The sequence below is a fragment of the Gopherus flavomarginatus genome, chromosome 3 (genome assembly GCF_025201925.1).
Source record: "Gopherus flavomarginatus isolate rGopFla2 chromosome 3, rGopFla2.mat.asm, whole genome shotgun sequence".
Taxonomy (NCBI): Eukaryota; Metazoa; Chordata; order Testudines; family Testudinidae; genus Gopherus; species Gopherus flavomarginatus.
In genome coordinates this window covers 60,347,079-60,366,792 of record NC_066619.1, presented here as the reverse complement: position 1 = coordinate 60,366,792, position 19,714 = coordinate 60,347,079, and the positions used below count along the sequence as shown (strand labels likewise).

The 19,714-nt window shown below is 39.1% G+C and overlaps 1 protein-coding gene across 5 annotated transcripts in view; it reads left to right on the top strand.

Annotated features, from left to right (window-relative positions):
* Nucleotides 1-16,597, top strand: part of FAM172A (family with sequence similarity 172 member A) — a 368,850-nt gene extending 352,253 nt beyond the window's left edge. For 4 of the 5 annotated variants that reach the window (XM_050943914.1, XM_050943915.1, XM_050943920.1 and 1 more), the window contains one exon: nucleotides 13,495-16,597. In XM_050943914.1, the coding sequence (XP_050799871.1) occupies nucleotides 13,495-13,637 (143 nt within the window). In that variant the 3' untranslated portion in view covers nucleotides 13,638-16,597. Of the gene's footprint in view, nucleotides 1-1,479; nucleotides 1,578-13,494 lie in introns of those variants that run through there. The other variant, XM_050943917.1, reaches the window with a different exon arrangement.
* Nucleotides 16,598-19,714: the final 3,117 nt, after the last annotated feature.

The window sequence follows — 19,714 nt, the reverse complement described above, 5'->3', positions numbered from 1 at the left end:
TTTCTCTGTCTTCTCTACTAACATAGAGATGTAGAACTATACAGATAGTACATATAGGTCTTCTGAATAAATTCTGGGTGTATTGCATTTATCTTCACAAAGGAGGAGACTGACATCTCTGAAATGGAATAGCTATGAATGAATTATTGGACATCTCATGAGCAGATAAATGTTATATCAGACATAAGTAATCATGTAACACAAATATACATTTGTTTTTTCAGTTTTCTGAGACATTTTAGACTTATTTTATGTTACATTACGAATTACAATATTAAAGGATGAGCTGACATGCTTTTAAACCATCCCAAAAAATTGAACTTACAATTATTTATTTAGGATTTGTATTCTGGTAGTATCAAGAGATCCCAGCCCGAATGTGCTAGGCACTGTACAAAAAACAAATGCGTTTCCTTTCAGTGCAATCACAAAAAATCTAGTAAATCACTAGTTAAGCCAAGATTCACATGTGCCTTACCTCTCAAACATCATAATACCCAAATATATGCAGTCTCCTCAGCTCTGTAGCAGACTCCATTTCCACCACAACCTGAATTCCAACCTCAGCTACTTGACAGGGAGGCACTAAAAGCTCGATCATAGAGCACTGGCCTGTGACTCTGGGTATCTGGGTTCTAGTTTTGTCACTGTCTTGTTGAGTGAACTTTGACAAGTCATGGCCCCTCTCTGTGCCTCTGTTTCCCCATCTCTGAAATTAAGATAATGGTGATGACCTCCCTTGCTTTGATAGCTGCTAATGAAAAGCACTAGATAAGAGCTAAGTATTCTTATGACACTAATCAAGAACATTTCTCATAAGAATTGGTATTTCAGGGAGTTATACCTTGTGGAGCTTACTCTGGAGTTTAAATATTTGTTGCTCACAAAGTTCCATCAAAATAGTTTGAATGAACACAATGTATTTAAAGGATACGCATTCATTTTTAAACATTAGAATCTGAATAACTCAAAATTGTCTTTAATTTTAAAAAATACTCAAGTGTTTCCTTTCTCTTACTAATTAGGTGATTGGCACTTTTTAAACACTGAGTCCTGCATATGTGCTGTTGTATGCAATTTTATAAGGATTTTTCCTGAGTGACCAAATACTAATTTCATGATGGGATAAAGAGCATCCATTTTAAAAACATTTATTGACACTTTAACATATATTATAAAATGCTACCATAAGCTATCATGTAAATAAAATCATTCTGCATATTGTCTACACACTATTTTACTTCACTGTGTAGAGGTCTGTGTAGCTCAAAAGCTTGTCTCTTTTACCAGCAGAAGTTGGTCCAATAAAAGATATTACCTCACCCACCGTGTCTCTCTAAGTAAATGATAACTTTTCAAAAGTCAATAGCCACGTATTTCTGATTGTCCATACATACTGGTACACGCTGTCATGAGTTTTAAAAGTCCATAAGTGTGTATCATGGAGCCCTCTTATATTGAAGTCCTTTGTTTCCACAGAAAGGCTTTGGTGTTATGGAGATGTTCACTGTAACCCACACTGCTGTTTGCACAATAGAATTCTCACACCCTGTGAACAATAGCTCGATGAATGGACAGTATGTGGGAAATTATGGGGGCTGGAGAGGGACAGAATCCACCAACCCAGCCCACAGGCAATTTACAGTGCTACAGGGTAAGTACACATCCAGTGGCCCCTCTTTTATCTGGATCCAAAGGTCCCCTTAAGCCTCCTTATACTGAACTCATTGGAAGCCTGTCTCATATGGCAGATGCAGAAGCCCCATTGCATGGCTTTTTTGCCTGCTGGTAGTCCACTGTATTAGGCTTCTGCAGCTGTGTGGCAGCTTGTACAGAATTCTACTCTGACAGAATTCAGGAGTTTCACTCTTCTTCACTATAATGAATTTCTGTGGCCCCAGTCCTTTGGTCTGGCTGTGCTACACTCAACTATACTTTAGCCAAAGGTGGCTCTATGCCACATTTGTGCTTTCTGTCCCTGTGGTTGCCAAGGCCCAGTCTGGATGCTGGTGCAAATTAGAGCAGACCCTGGGCTATTATAACTTGTGCCAGCTGGTAATAGCCTGCTCAGCTGCCATTGCCCATATCCGCCATGGATATGCACTGGGAGCCTGTCTTAGAGCCATCTATGCAAACTCTGCACCGTTCAAGGAGTCACCAGCTGGCCAATTACCCAAAGGGCTGGAACAGCACAAAGGGACTGGAAATGGGGCAGCTGATCTGGTCTTTTATAGCTACGTTCACTATCAGTGAGTTCTATTGTATTTATGTAATAGACAAGACCTGTTGTTGTATGTCAGCGCGTATGTGCTTATATGACAGCGTTTTTTAAACCATTGGGTTCAAAGAAACAAAGGTTTTGACTAGAACCAACCAACCCAAAGCTAAAACTCTAGGCTGGTACTCCATTCATTTATTTCATTGTAACTACTCTCTCTAGGGCCATATATAGCCCCAGACTGCCATGTTATTGACAGCCCCTTCTTAGACTGAGAGCAGTATATGGTCCTTGCTGTGTAAGTCATTTCAGTTGTTTTGAAGCAATAACATTATCTAAAAAGAGAAAATGCCTTGATATATGATTACCCAATAATGTGGACTCAGAAGTGAATGACATTGTGACTTTCACTTTTTTAGCCAAGTAGGATTAAGAGAGGCAAACAGGTGGGTTCCCACTCTTCTGGGATACAGCTCAGCTGTAACAACTGACTACCATCAGTGCTTTAACAACTAATAGTGTAAAATGATAAATGCAGTAGTACTATCCTCCTGTTTCCATACTGCTTCACAAACCTGCATTGCCTGATGCAAGCTTATTTTGGGCAATATTGGAGGGGAAGTGAGGTGGTGGGAGGGTATGTCTTAGCAAACATGCAAAATATTATGTCTGGCTCTACGGAGGTAATATCCTAGTCACTAGAGGTAACATGTTTTAGGATATCTTACCCTTCCCTACTATTGCTGCACATGAGTCTATAACTTCCTTTGGAACAGGGGTTCTCAGACTTTTGTACTGGTGACCCCTTTCACACAGCAACCTCTGAGTGCGACCCCCTTTATTCATTAAAAACACTTGTTTATATATTTAACACTGTTATAAATGCTGGAGCCAAAGCGGGGTTTGGGGTGGAGGGTGACAGCTCGCGACCCCCCATGTAATAACCTCGTGACCCCCTGAGGGGTCCTGACCCCTCAGTTTGAGAACTCCTGCTTTGGAAGATTAGTCCACTGTCTAAAGGGGTTGATATATTTGTCCTGATATTCAGCCTAAATTTTAATGTATTTAGTGTTATCCTGTTATGCCATCTTGGATCCTCTATAAACTATTTCCTTCCTTCCTTTTAGGTGATTATTCTATCCATGACTTAGTTCTTTAAATATTCCACCAGAATATTCCCCAGAAGTCAATGCTTTTATCTTGTTAGTCTTTTTTGTTACTTCTTTCTTAAATCCTTTCAAACTGTTGATTTCCTTGTGGTACTGTGGTGTGTAGAATTGTATCCCATGTGCATGCAGTGGTTCTCATGGTCAGTGGTTTTCAAACCTCTTGAAGCCAATGGACCCATTCATTGCCCAGTTTTTCAAAGTTCTCATTCTCCCTGTAAAAAATATTTACGGATTTATACTAAGAGATTTTTTTTTCTCTCCTCCTTCTTGAGCCTTGCTGGTGATGCTGCAGGAGTGTTTGCTCTTTCAGAGGTTTTGGGAACTGGGGATAAACTGGCAGAATAACATTTTTGCAAAAGACTAAATAATTTCCAAGAAACATTTTCCAACTTTAGGTGGATGTTCATGAGGTCCTTACCTCAGCAATTAAAAAAAAAAAACAAAACCAACAAAATTTACCCTCTTTTGATACAACCTGGTATTTTCCAAGTTAAAAATTAAATTGATTAAAAAAAAATTAAAAATAACTTTATGATAGAGACAGTTTAATCACATAAGTGGATGAATTCTATCAGAGGCAGGGAAATTCGCTCACACACAAATGTGAACAGCATATCCAGACTTTCATTATATACCCATTTCCATCTGCTTATAAATTTCCGAAAAATTCTTCTTTCTCGATTACATTTTCCATGCTTGCTTTTTTAAGGAAAGAATTATTAAAATCCATTCACTTTCTGGAGTTATGGAAAGGTGAATAAATAAATATTTCCCATTTTAGTAAATTTAGAGAGGTTTTCCTTCTTGTACATGACATCAAAATGGCTGCTCTTGACAACTGGAAACATTCCAACTGTCTATCTTCCCTGAGAACTAAGCCCTGAGTTTAATAGAGCTTAAGGCCATCCTGGGCCTTTAGATCATCTAGTCTGACCTCCTGTATATCACAGTTCTTTAAATTTAAATACCCATATACTGAGTCTGGTGAGTTTAGTTAGACCAAAGCATTTCAGTCCTCAGGAGACTAAACTGTTGTGAGCAACACACAGGAAGAGAACAGGACGGATGAGGTGCCACTAATGCCCAAGTCTTCTGCAATTATTGTGTGTGTTTATACCCAGATGATCGTAGCAGGTGATCCATACCCAACATTACAGAGGAAGGTGAAAAACCCTAAGGTCTCTGCCAATCTGACCTGAACCTTTCCCACCTCAAATCTGGTGTCCCATCTCCAGCTGTGGCCAATCTCTGGTGATTCAGTGGAAGGTGGGAATCAAAAAATACATCTGGCCTATTGTATGGTAGAGAGGGGGGAATTTTATTCCCTGATCCCTGCATGTATAAGTATGGTAGAAACTTAATAAATATTGGAGCCACAAAACTCACGGGATTGCTAAATTAGAAACCTAACTAATATCTGCCTCAATAGTTTTCATCATAGTAAGATTCAGTGCAGAATGCTGACACCAGAGGCGGTTTCAGGCATCAGCGCACCAAGTGTGTGCCTGGGGCTGCAAACCACGGTGGGGGGCCTGCCGGTTGCTGTGAGGGCGGCAGTGAGGCCTCCTCCGGCAGCATGCCTGAGGGAGTTCCGCCGGTCCTGCGACTTCAGCAGCAGTTCGGCGGTGGGTACGCCGAAGGCGCGGGACCGGCGGACCTCCTGCAGGCAAGCCACCGAAGGCTGCCTGACTGCTGTGCTTGGGGCAGCAGAATACATAGAGCCACCCCTGGCTGACACTAGGGAAGATCTCATTCCCATTAAAGTCAGTGGCAAAATTCTCATTGAGTAAGATCAAGCTCATTTGGAACTGTGATATTAACTGCTCCGCTAAGGACCAAATCCTGAGATGTAGAGTATCCTTAATTCACTTTGAAGTCAATGGGATCTGAGGGTCAGCAGCAGCTCACTGAATCAGACCTTGGGGTAGTATTGTAGTTAATATCTGTGGAGAAACTTTTCAACCTAGAAAGTTTTCTCTGCAGAAATATTTCAGTGCAAAGAGTTTTATATTGAAAACCCTCTGCTCTAGTGCAGCATGGAAAGCCTTTGTCCTGCACATCTTGTAAACTCCACAGGATGGAACCACTGTTCTGCATAATTTGTAAGTGCCACAGAAGGAGATTTTTGTCCTGCACAGTTGGCAAACGCTGAAGGAGGACACCTTTGTCCTGCACAGCTGGTAATCACTGCAAGAGCAAATTATGGGGAATCTGTTAGTGAAGCCAGCAGAGCTTGTACATTCTGCAAGCTCAGTAATTTCAACTGAAGGCGTTTGTAAGCTCTTCTAGCCAAAGAGCTCTCTTGTTTTCGGCCTTTTTTTGCTTGGGGGGGCCGGGGAAGAAAAGGGAAATTAAACTACACAAATAAACCCTGAGATGATTGATTAATCAATTGCTCACTCATTTTGGTAAACATGGAGCAAAGCTCATTTTGTTATTTCCTGTCTTTATTTGTATACTACCTAGCTTGCTTCTTATTATTTCTCAGTCCTTACTAGTATATCCTTTACCTACAATTTAATGTATCATCTGCATAATTAATTTAATTAATATGCAGTTTGTTCATTCTTCCAGATCATTAATAATCATGTTTAAAAGAAACAAACCTATTACCAATCCTTTGACACCCCCCCCCAACCCACCGCTTTGATATTTATCATTACTCATTGTTTATAGTGCTTTATCCAGTTTTCAGGCTAAGTGACATTGCTCATTTTCAAGACAGTTTGAATTAGTTTAACAAGTACATTTTCATAAGACAATAAACCAAATGCTTTACTTCAGTCTAGATATAGTGGGCCTGATTCGCCATTATGCTACTCCAGGTTTAAGCCCATGTAACTCCAAAGTAATACAGTCTAGAATCAAGGGCATTGTATAAATCTATATCTACTGCAGTCTAGATATAATGCCTATATCTATGTCTGTATCGCTATCACTATCAGTCTCTAGTTAGCTAGTGATAGCTATACAGCAATCTAAAAATAGAGATAATGGTAACCACAGACCACTAGAGTGCTGAAAGCTATAATCCATTGTGTGTGTCTTCACCAGGTTGCAGGCCAGGTAGAAATGGCACACAGCTAGACCTATAGAAAAAGGCACCGTAATGGATAGTCCCATCATCTACTAATTTTTGTAATTCAATCAAGAAAAGTGATTGATTTTGGGATATTTATTGCTAAAAATCTGTACTTATTTAATCTTAATGTTCCTGTTACCAAAAGAAATTCTGTTGCATATTTTTTATTTTAATATTGTTCTATTATTTTATTAAGATTTGAAGTTAAATTTATCAGATAGTAATTTCTCTTTATTCTTTTTTAAAAGAAAATTAGCACCACATTTGCTTTTTCCCCCCCAGTCCTCTGATACCTATCTGCTTCTGCATGAGTTTTCAGAAATAATTGCCAGTAGTTCAGCAAGTTCATTAGCTGATTCCCTTAAGTCCCTGAGATCCATGTCATCCAGACCTGATGATTTGTATATTCAGGTTTTCCAAGTATTCCCTTTCCAGCTTTTTTTTTTTTTTACCAACAGCTGTATTGACAAGGTCTTTATTACTTCTAATTGTCAATACCTCTTTTCTTTATTGTTCCTGATATACTGATTTTTAAAAGCAGTTCACCATCTTAGCCATATTAGAATAATTGTTTATTTAATCTCATTTAATAACAGATCTATTTTCTCCTTAGTATTCCTTTTCCTCCTGATATACGGTACTTGTTAAATATATAAATATAGGTCTTCCTGTTCCCCTTTATCCCTTTGGCTAACAATAAATCATTCTCGTCTTTACTGCCCTTATCTTTTCACTCGAATCCTTAGCTGACTGTTCATATTTTTATTAGGATACTTCCCTGATACCCCTTTTCCAAGATAGATTCTTTTTTACCCTCCATTCTTTGAGCAGCGGCATATTATCGCCTAGGCCTAGGCCTAGGATGGCAAATTTGCAAGGGCAGCAAATTTATAATAGCAGCATTTTTGTAATCACAGCATCAGTGACGCCTCAATTCTACCAGTCATAGCGCATATTGAAACCACCAATGACGGCGCGACGCCATTTAGTAAACATACTCGCAAGAATCTTAAACATTAATAATATGACCGTAAGGAAGAAATTAAGTGGTTTTCAGTTAAAAAAAAATACTGTACAAAAGAAAGAAAGGGAAAATGAAATGATAGCAAAAATGCACAAAATAGATTCCTTTGTTGTATCAGTTAGTACCGACAGTGAGACAGAAAAAATAGTTGAAAGTAGTAGTGAAGTAAAAAGTGAAAATATTGGTGTTGATATTGAAAATATTGATGTTTAATGAGTTCATATGGGGCCGGAGTCAGCAATTATTTCAGGACCTAGGAGCGGCAAAATCATTTATCCGCCACTATCTTTGAGCAGTCCCTCCTAAAGTCACATTGGCTGCTTCTGTTGGCATATTGTAGAATGTTTTAACTGTGTTCTACACTCATGGATTTTCATGTGTCTTCCTGTTGCAGCCTGCTCCTTAGATTTTAGAGGCCCCCAGCAATTTATTTCTTGAAGCCTTTATACCGCTGTATTCTATCAACCCATTGCTTAGTATAGTATGTTGTTTCAAATAGCTTTTAATCACTTGAAATTTCCTATTATGTCACGTTCCCAAACAATTCTTTGTGTTGGTAAGAAGTAGATTCACAATGGTTTCTCATGGAGCTTATCTAGATTGATCTGGTAGCTAAGAATGTGATTGAGATCTAGGAGATCTAGATTTTATTTCTGATTCTGCCTTGACTTGCAGAAGGGATAAAAACCTCATGTCTCTGGGTTTAAACCAATCTCTAACTATGAGGAATTAGGATCTTCAGGGTGCACATTGTCCCACATGTGCCTGCTAGGGGTTCTTGCATATTCCTAGGGGGCATCTAATGACAGAATACTGGACTAGATGGCCCATGGTCTGGTCCAGCGTGGCAATTTCTGTGTTCCTAGGACCTTGGATAAGTCAGTTATTGTATGTATGCCTCAGTTAACCATCTGAACATAGGTATAATAATAATCTTTGTAAAGCACTTTAAAATCTTCACATAAAAGATGCTATATAATTGCAAAAAATGTGTTATAAAGTAGTTAAGTATAATTATTCTCTGTGTTCTTGATCATGAGGTGACATAGATATTTCTTTGGTGATCGGTGTTTAGTTGTATTTTTTTAGAGTGATAGCCATGTTAGTCTGTATCAGCAAAAACAACAAGGAGTCCCCGTGGCACCTTAGAGACTAACAAATGTATTTGGGCATAAGCTTTCATGGGCTAGAATCCACTTCAGATGGTTGTCAGGTGATGATGTGGGTTGTAGCCCACAAAAGCTTATGCTCAAATACATTTGTTAGTCTCTAAGGTGCCACAAGGACTCCTCGTTGTTTTAGTTGTATTTTGTTACCCAACAGATGTCTTAGTACGTTTTGGGGGTTTTTTTTAAATGAGTGCAGGATCCTGTGAGTCTGGGCTCCTCTATAGTTGGTCTCTTAACTTGTCATGTTCATTCTTTATTCCTGAAGCCGTACAGAAGATGTCCAATTTCATCTTTATTGTATATTACTTGTTTCTTTGCCCAAAGTACTTTATTGATTCTCTTTTCATTTATATTGGTTAGAGCTGAGTGAATTTGGAAATTCCATCTTGTGAGAAATTCTGACGTTTCAACACGATTTTGTCTCAAATCAAGATGATAAATTGTAATTTCAGTTTTTTTTCCTAGAATGGAAATTCCGATCAATTTTAATTTGGAATTGTCTAAATGTTTTGTTTTTACATTTTTGATCACAGTGAAATATTTTTACTTTTCCAAAATTGAAATGTTTCTGAATGGATCTCAAATTATTTGTTTTGAGTCAGATATTAAACTGCATTTTCCCACAGTGGCACGTTGCCTTATAGGAGTTATAGCTCAGGAGCCTTTTGACTCTGTTCTCCTTTATGGGCCAGGCTCCCAGCCCAAACTACATTTCGCACAGTGCACCAAGTCATGTGACTCCCATGTTACCCAGCACAACATGATCAGAGGAAAGTCCACATGCTTTAGGGGAGCTAGCAGTTCTCTAGGAAGCCAGACCTACAGGAGAGAATGGAGGGGCCGAACTCCAACTCTCATAGGACAATATGCCATAAAGGATATACAATTTAATGTTTTGTTGAACTGATTTGAAACAAAACATTTCAGGTCCATTCAAAAAATGAAATATTCTGATTTGGGTCAAACTAACCCAAAATTAAATACGGGGGAAATAAATATTTTCAGCCAAATCAAAATGTTCCTTTGGAAAATGTTGATTTTGTGAAACCCACATTTTCTGTCAGAAACTCATTCTACAGAAAATCCCCAACCAGCTCTACTATTGGTTTTGCAAATATTTATGACATATAATGCTAACTCTTCTATTCTTCCCTTTCTGTGTTTCTTGCATAGATCATATTCTTCAGTTTTACTATTCTATTTGGAGAACCATACCACCAAATCTATTATGCCTACTAGGGCATGCTGTCATTTTAGTATAACTTCTAGCTCATGTTGCTTATGTCCAGTATCCCTTGCAATTTTCTAGATTTTTTGCATAAATAATAAATGTACTACCTTTATAGTGTTTGAGTTTATAGGATACATTTTGCTCTCTCTTCAATGGGAGCTGAAGGTGCATATATGAGAGCAAATGTTGAGTGTTAAAGGGCCATGAAGGGCAGCGTAGAGAGTTGACAAGGTAACAAGGCTGAGTTTTTGTTTTTGTCTTTTCTGTATTACTCAAGCAAAGAGTCATCATAATCCTAGAAACTAAACAGCCATGGTAGAGATTTTATCACCAGGGAAATTGTTCATCCGTCAGTAAGATTGTTGCTAGGAAAGGGAAAATAAAGAGAGAGAGTTAAAATTGCTTTAGACCATTGAGTCATCAGGCCCTCTAGGTTCAAAGCCTCAATTGTTTTTGGAGAGGGATGGGGTAAAAGAGTTGCTGTAGGAAAGCTTAAATTGATCAGTGTCTCAATAACATTGGTGTGTGATCTCTAAGGAAATAAGCAGGGTGCATGGGAAAAGGAGAGATGGAGGAAAGGAGAGGAGGACAATTATAACAAAGTTTCTTGGACATTGTTTTTGTCATTCTTTGTTTCTGAAGGTCTTTCACAAAGAAGAAATATAAATGATAAAGAATAAAACAGTGTTATATTCTCTGCATCCAATTTAATCTAAATCTGGGCCAACAGAAATGAATATGGTTGTGTGTAGAGAGATAGAAGTCTGGAGTGGCAGTGTACTGTGTGTATGCCTTTTGGGGTGTGGTAGCTGAGCTGTGTGTGTAGGAACCAAGGGTGAAGATGTGGTGGCTGTCTGCCCATAGAGACTCAATATGGTGTTAAATCTGTGCACAGACAAGGAATCTTAGGTGGTACAAGTGGGTGTATGGGAATATTGCCTATGCAAGGGTGGTTAAGGAATACCTGGTGGTGAGGTTTCTGTAAATGGTGGCTTGTGGAGAGATACTCTTCTTGTGTAAGGAGTGTCTATATATGTGTGTAGTAGCAACATATCTTTATGTAAACAGGTCTCTATAGGGGTTGACATCTTTGTGTAAGGGGTGTGTGGTGTCAGTGGATTGTTTCCCTATAAGGGTGCCTTTCTGGTGGAAAGATACGTGGAGGATTGTGGATTGTCTTTTTGTGAAGGGGGAGCTATATCTTTATGTGGTGGTGAGGTGTCTATTTGTGATAATGTGTTCCTGTATAGAGGTGGGAAGTCTATGTAAAGTGTAATTTTGTGGTGGTTGTCTTTGTAAGTTCAGGGGTAGTCAATTATTTTTTGTCAAGGTCCAAATTTCTTGATCAAGGTATACTCAAGGTCCAGACTCCAGAGGAACATTTTTTCACTCTGCAATAACAATAATGCTAATAATAAGTAAATAAAAAGATTTCATGGTCCGCTCAAAAGTATCTGGTTGTCCGGAGTTGGCCCGCGGTTCACCTGTTGACAACTACTGTTGTAGGGTGCAATAGATTTGTCTGTGATGAGCATGTCTGTAGATGTGATGGCTTGTCTCCAGGTAAAGGGTGTCTGTGAGGGAATACCTGCATTTGGTGCTGGGTTTTTTGTTTGTTTTTTTTGTTTAAAAGGTGTTGGTGGAGAAATTTCTGTGAGATGTGATGGATGGTCTGTGTAATGGATATCTGTGTTTGGAGGGAGGTATATGTGATGTGGATTGTCTTTTCTAAAAGGTGTTAGTGGAGGAGTGGTGTGTTTATTAGCTGATTGCCTTTTTGTGAAAGGTGTTTATGGGTGGGGAGATTTCCATGTGTCTCCTGGATTGTCTCAGTAAAAGGTTTCTGTGGGTGGACATGTGTAGTGAATTGTTTTTGAAAAGTGCATCAGCATTGGGGGATATATGTGTTATGGTGAAGGAGGTGTGTGTGCAAATGGTATCTCTGAAGGGGGCTATCTCAGTGGGAGTAGTGGTGTCTGTGAAAGGAATATAGTGTGGTGGTGGATTGTCATTGTGTAAACAATGTCTGTAGGGGGATAGCTGTGTGAGGTGTCTTTGTTAGCAATGCCTTCCCTTGTCTCTGCGTATTGCTGCAGGGACTCAGGGTAAGTTGTCAGTAGCAGCTCTTTCAGGGGCCACTGCCATCGCAAAGTCACCCACCCACCCCACACTATAGATCTCTCCTCTGGGTAGGCCACGGCCATCATGTCCTTTATTGTTGTAACTCCCAGATTGTGATACTGTCACAAAACTGTTGCTAGGCAACAAATGTGGTTACCAGGTCTCAGCGAATAGCTGAAGGGGAAAGCTAGAAGTGTTGCACCATTGTAGAGTAACCATAGCAATGACCTACTATTACAGACTAAAGAATTATCATTAACAATGTTAAAGTATCAAACGGAGGCCCAGGATCCAGAGACTTCCAGGCAGCATCTCTGCATAATTGGGTTATCTAGGAAGAGATCCCAACTCTTTCAGAGCACTTGGCTCCTTATCGCTATGAAAGGGTGGGGTTTTAGTAGTATTATTGTTGTTGTTTGTTTTTATTTATAGAAACAAATGTGCCGTGCAGTTAAAGGCCCACGGGTAACAGTAGAAACACATGCGCGTATACAGCTTACACAAATGCAGGAACCGCAGGAAAGGTTCACTTTTCTGCTGAGTACCGTGTACGGGCTTACTGGTAACAGGGCTGGTTCAAGTGACCATTATTTGTTGTTTAAAGCCATCTATTCTGACTGCCCCTGTTTGAATCAGTGCCAAAGGGGAACCGGGATTCAGTTACCGAAGCGGTTACTAAATTCTGTTCTCTTAAAGTTGGGCCAGACACTTAGCTCCTTTCACGAAATTGACCTTGGAACTGCAAGTGCCAGTTTAGCAGTGGGATTCTGGTTTTTACCCAGGACTCTTTCGGAGCCTGTGAACCCTGAAGGAGCTGGAATGAAATAAAGTGATTGCTGTTAGCTCCCGATGTAGTTCTCCCGTTTTGTACGGAGTTCCTGCGAATGTCTTGTAATGATGGGCTCCCCTGTAAATAGAAGTCACAGCACGCGTTCTCTCTCTTGTGGGGGCTCTGGGACAAACCAGGAGTGTGTTTTACCTTATGAACTTATTCGCTTGTTGAGGTTACTTGGCACAATGCATGGCTAGTCGGTAGCGCGCTGTGGAATGAAAGGACTTTAAATGTGTTACAAAGTGACTCCATTCTGGGACGGTACTTGACAAGGCTTCGCTTGCCAGAGTTGTGCGGGGAAAAGTAATAAGCCCACGCCCTTTTCTGTCTTGTTTTTAGTGCATGGCTCTGCTCTTTTCATATCATGTAGTCAACGTGTATAACTAAAACCCTGCACACTACTCATCACGAGAATACAGCTGTGAGTGTCGTGATCAGAAGGGGGGTCCGTAATGACACCAGTTTGTTCAAGTCCCTCTCGTAAGACTGAAACATGGAGCTTTTGAGAGGGACCAGCAAGTAGCACTCGACGTTTATTTTGTGTTGTGTGTTATGCTGAACAATGACTTGAACTTGCAGTAACAAAACGACCCCAAACCAAATCAAACTGTGATTTATTTTATTTTATTTTATTTTTGTATTTTGCAGGGACCGAGCGTCATGAGCTAACTTCCTGGAAGAGTTTTCCGTCTATTTTCAAATTCTTCAGTGAAGCATCCGAGGCAAAAAACAGTTCAGTCAAACTAGCCCCAACACGACGCTCCAACAGAATCAAATACGAAGAGCTTTAAGAGGAGAAAAACATCTCTCTGCTGCTTGTTTTCTGCAAGCAGTCTCCCAGCCCCTCATTAGATTGTTTTCTTCCTAGAGCACAGGGTCGTGATGTATACATCTAAATAGCGTTTTGCATTATTTCTAGATGAGTGCAACTGTCAAAGCAATATGGGTTCACTGGTTGTGCTTCCTGTGGGCTGTAGCTTGGATTTCGTGCTGCCCATCAGTGCGCAGATTAAGGCTGACAGCAGTACTGCACAGTGCAGCATGGTGCAGCTCTAATTGCCCTGACATAGCCCTGCACGGAGCCGATGCCAGAGTTTAACAGCTTCTTCGTGGTCCTATCGCCTACAGGATTTTTGCTGCTTCCTTCCAGGGTTCACTTTTCTTTCTTGCTTGCTTTCTCTGATAGGAGCAAACTTCAGGTTTTATGCATTTTTAACATAATTGCTTTTAAATAATTGATCCAGGTAGATTTCTCTCCCCTCTTCCTCCTCCCTACTCTTCTTCAGCCTTTAAAATGCTCAGACATCTTTCTAACAATGGAATATTTTTGTTTGTGCTTTTTAGGGGGGTTATTTAAGCCATAATGACTCAATTTAAATTTAAAAAATAGCACAAAGACGAGGGTGTAGTATTTGGATTTATAAAGATGAATCGTTCCCTGTAGCTCTAACCAGATCTTTTTTTTTTCTTTTGAGACCAGAGGAGAGACTGTGCATAAAATAGATCCTAAGAAATAATAAATTAATGAATAGGTATTTCTTTGGAAGACCTCTCTGAATTTAAAATAAGGTTTCTAATAAATCTGTACATTACAGAAAGGAAGGACTAAATTTAAACCAAAATGAACCGATGCTATTTATGCTGAAATCTTTTGCTTCCTGATTTTAGGATTCCCATTTTTACAGAGTTTGTATCTCTGAATAATTTTAAATCACGAGCTGTGATACATGTTTTAGTGAAAATTGTAACATAGATTAAATACCTGTATTTAAAATTTACTTTTAGAACTTGGTTGATACTTTTATTTTTTATTCTAATAGAATGTCTATTTTGAGACAAAGCAAAATATAAATTACTCTTTTTAAAGCGACATAATTTTGAATAGTAAAAAAAATGAATATTTACAATCAATAGTCTTTTCTTCTCTGGGACCAAATGGGATCAACTCTTCACACTTTCCATGTTCTGCAGACAAGGGGTCCAACAACTTTGGTCCAAATTTATGGGAAAATCTCTTTGTGTAAAGATTTTTTCCTTCTTTGGCATTATTTGTAGAACTCCACTTGCTTTTGAAAGTTCTACCTTAAAATGCCATTTGCTTTGTACTTTACCAATTCAGCAAGCGTCTGGACCACACTGTGAATTATGATAGCATAAATAAATAAATAAAAAGTCATGAATTACTGATTTTGCTGATTTTTTTAATTCAAAGATGCTTACATTTTCATATTCGGAATTGTTAATAATTGTAATGCCTCATCATCCTGTAATAATTAGGTTTTGATTCAACACAAGCCTAGATTCCATATTTCTTTCAAAGTGTTTGCAAAAATAAAGTTCCTGCCTTATACACTTGGTAAAATACACAGCCAGTTTCACCGAATTTAAACGCTCAGAAAAATCATTGAAATTGCAGACCTCAGAGAGAAGTGTTTTTAGTAATAGTAGCTGATGTCAGCAACTTTTAACTGCTAATGTCTGATAAGCAACAATACATGCCTGATACCGTGTCTGGCATGCAAGTACACTAATTAGTTCGTATAGTTTGATGAAGCTAAATTAAAGTGATCTTTTCTTCAGTGGTCACGTCTGCATCGCCTCTGATGTTATTAGAGCAGAGGCAAAGAAGACAAAAATCAAAACGGCATTTCATCCAACTGCTGTGTTACTTCAAACCAGTCGCATCGTCGGCAGCCACCACATGGGTTTGTGATATTGACCCCTTTTTAATGTAATTTTTCCCATTTCGGAGTTGAATAGAGGAATTCAGTACGGAAGGGGTGAGGGTAGGGGGCTATTGTTGTTAATACGATGTTTTAAAGTGTTTAATGTGAATTTCAATGTATTTTGTCTGGAGTAAACGTACCAGTAATCGAATCGTGTCACTTCAGTGTAAGGAGAGATTCTTCCGGATCTTTCCATTTGATTTGCTAACGTCTTTTCTTTGGTTTCATAAAGTGTGTGCAGTGCTCAGTGTTGGAAGGTCACAATTAGCCAGCTGTAATACTCCATGTATATGCACCAGGCATTTAGCTAAGCTGTGGTGTTTTTCAGTTCGCACATTACTTCTTTCAGCAACCTGCGCTTGTAACAAGAGGAAATCACTGTAAAATTGCCTGCTATAATCTGCAGTCTTCTCTCCATTATGATAGCTTCACTCCCTTTTGTAAATGTCCCTTACAGATGGAGGTCACTGTGTTTCCTGAGTTAGACTTTCGCAAGTAAGACACGAGGGGTTTTGCGAGCTGTGGAGCTTCCCAAACGAAGGCAAAGCAAAATCCACGTCTGCCACTGAGCAGCTTCCAGTGTAATCATACTTCTCAACTTAACCTGTTGATTATGGGTTTGCTGGATAGACGTAATAATATGGTTCACCTCATTTCTCCCCAAGTAACTTCATGCTGTCGATGCTGGCCACCTGCCTGGGGCTGGCCTGTCACCCATTTACGCCATTTGTACCCCTCCCTGGTTTGTTTCCACTGTGATCAGTGTATCATGTGAATAAGGTTTTAACTCGTTGATTTGCATTTCATATGTGTAGTTCTGTGCTTAAATGCAGAAACGGGGGGTAGGGGAGAGGGTGTTTGAAAAAAAACTCTCAAACAAATCCTGCAACCGTCAAACTCTTACCACTGGGAATGCATGAGGGGGTTTTCCAAGGTGCCAAATATCACAACATTAATCTATTTTTTATTTTAATGGAAATTAAGTGCAAAAAAATTCTGCTGTAATAAATACCCCTTTTAAAGTGTCTTTCTCGTGCTCTACTTGACTTGCGTTTTTGCTTATTTTAAGAACTGCAGGGAGTTCTTATAAATTGTATATTTCTGTTTACACTTTAAAAATAATAAAAATCTTTTCTCTTCTAATGTGCAGTTGTTTCCTCATAAACATTTTGCTCTTCCAAGCAGCTTGTAGCTGTTAATAAAAACATGAACCAGTACTGAATGGCGCAATAACATATCAATAGTTTAAATCTTGCTGGTGGTTGTCTGACTCTGTTGAAACTGTAATAGCCTAATGTCAATTTATCATGACAGCCTTTTAGTCTTTGTTGACTTCACATTGCCTACACCTATATGTCTGAGATGAATAAGCATAAGACAAAATCCTCTCCTAGATATTTTGGAACTGAAAGTGAATGCTCGGTTGTTCTGATATAAAATGTAATGTACAAATTTAGCAACTCCCTCTTCCTAAAAGTGGGAAAGGAAAATCTCCACTTCTTGCTTTGTTTGGTTCCCTTCTTACCGTAAAGGACATTTGGGATTAAGGGACTAGTCATCAGAGACAAAAAAGTGATGTATTATGAGTGTACCAAAACTACTCAGAGACTGGAGTCAACGGAGATCATTGGAGAGCGGAAGTGCCATCCTGCTTCCGTAGTTACAAGGGAAAGACCCATAGTTGGGTTCTTCCTATTTCCGCTTATTTCTTAAGAAACCAACACATTTAGCCCGGGTTTGCCAAATGGAGAGACTCGAGTTAATGATGGCTGGTTATTACAGTGACTTCGATGGTTTATCAACCCTTTACCACACACTTGGGCTTTGCAGTAATTTAAGCTGTCGGTACCCAAACGCATCTTGTTAAAGTTTCTTATCTAGGTAGGCGAGACCTGTTTTACCACCAAAATGTGTATCCGATCGAGAATCCAGGAAGGTCTCTCTCTCCATTTAAATATGGATTTTTTTCCCCTTGCTTGTTCCAGAGTGGCTGACTAGGAGCCTCTTGAATTGTTTCTCTTCCTTTTAACTAATAGTCCATTAATCTCAATGCGATAAAATAAAATAAAAATCAGTTTGAGCCTGGGAAAAAGTTTTCAGCAACACTTAACAAAGCCTCAGCCCCCTCCTTGCCAAAGCAGCAGCTTTGTCATCCTGGTTAGACGGGAAGCAACATGAGTGTCCGAAATGTGAAGAATGTTCACTCTGAGCATAAGCTGTTGAAAGGGAAAAAATAACACAAAGTCGATTAACAGTGATTCTAGAATAGATGAAACCATCAAAGCATTCCAGCGTTTATCTCCAAACCTGTGTGGTGTAAAAAGGTAACAATGATCGTCTTAAACCGCACTTAGGAGGGATGAATGTTGATTTAATTGATTCATTTGGATCGATGTTTTTAAAGTTTCACACCACTGATCTTTCATGTAGTGATGTCTTTAGCAGTCAGCGGTCTGACATGAGCCTTCTCAGATTTCATCACTGGGAAGCTCCATGACATCTGAAATTATGCGACAGACTGTGGAATGGTAACTTTGGGACTGGGAGACCCAAATGGCGAAAAAGATGTAAGAGAAGGATTGAATTTGAAGGGGTCTTGTTAGCTTGTCACAAATGAGTACACATTGTAACTGAATCACAAGGCTGAACCCTGCACCTTCCTCCTCCCTCTTCCCCCCCCCCACCCCCGCTCACAATTTTGAAAGGTTTAAAATTACTGGGTGGGAAAATCAGCCCTTAAACATTGTGTCAAATAGTACATTTTTTTCACTGTTAAAATATAATTCAGGCTGGTTAGTAAACTACTGGGGTTAGAAAAACTTCCCATTTGTTTAGCCATTCAAACATAGCCCGTCTGGGAATAACCCTGCAGCTGAATTTATAATTTTCAACACTTTGATTATAGGGAATAATTTGGATTTGACGAAGGACGGTGTGGGGGTTTTAATGAAAAATAAGCACATATCTTTTCTGGCACTGACACACAACACTAAATGTTTTTCCCTCTAGGAATTTCACTCAAAAGTACAAATGAAAAGTGTCATATCTGAGAAAATATTGCACCGTACTCTACGTTAAAGTCAATCCAAATAAAAATAACCTTCCAAGAATCTCTCTAACATGCATTATGTTGACATACTCGATACAGTGTGAAAAATGAACATCTCCAGAAACTTGGTAGGAGACGTCATTTGTCACTGTACCATCCATCATAGGAGCACAAATTTTCACTTTTCTGTCCCATTTTGGATTGCATGTGTTTGTGAGTATTTCACTAGATCAGTGACAGCTCTTTATTTGCATAATTATATGCTCTGGTCTGAAGAGAAAACTAACCCTCAAATTTCATGGGTCACCAAACTGCGACAATCAATGTTTTATCACGTATGCTAAGCAAAACCTAAGAAACTATATGAAGTTTCTTGGGGAGTTTTTACTCCTCAGAAAATTAAAGATTTTGTGCCCCTTGAATAGATGCAAAACTCTTTCCAAGTTCTTTGTAACTGAGTTCTGTTTGAAGGCAAAAACTAGAGATTAACACGAAGATCTGGAGTTTAGCCCCACTAGCATTACTTCAAAGTAGATTTAGCCAAGTAGCTTTAATGCGCTTGGAAACTTCGCTATTCTAAATACTGTATCTCAGATTTACAGCAGCAATAACCAAAAAAGATAAATATGGTTTGATCCATCGACCTCCAGCCTCATCTAACATATAGTTCAGGGAGGGTTTGAAGTTTTATTCCTTGTTCTGAACGCTCTCTCGGTCTCGCTCTCTCTGTATAATACACACACACAATTCGACATAAATATGAACAAAATTGATTTTCTGTGCAACAGGATTTGTTCTGGTCCGTCAGTTGCACAATAATCGCATGCTCCAGTTATGACACACTATGAATTTTCAACTTGATAAAAATGTATTCCTCTGAAGAAGAATGTTTTTAGTGAGACCCACAAACCAGCAGTAAAACTATAAAAGGACCCCCCCCAAAAATGGGGGAAAACTCTATCTTGTAGATTTTATTTCATTTTTTTTTAAATCTATATGTTCAAACTTCTGGGGCTCAGAGCTGTAGGTAACCTGCAAGTGGTAGCGCTCTGTAACGTTTTCTTAAAGCACTATTAATGTTCCTTTTGTTTAT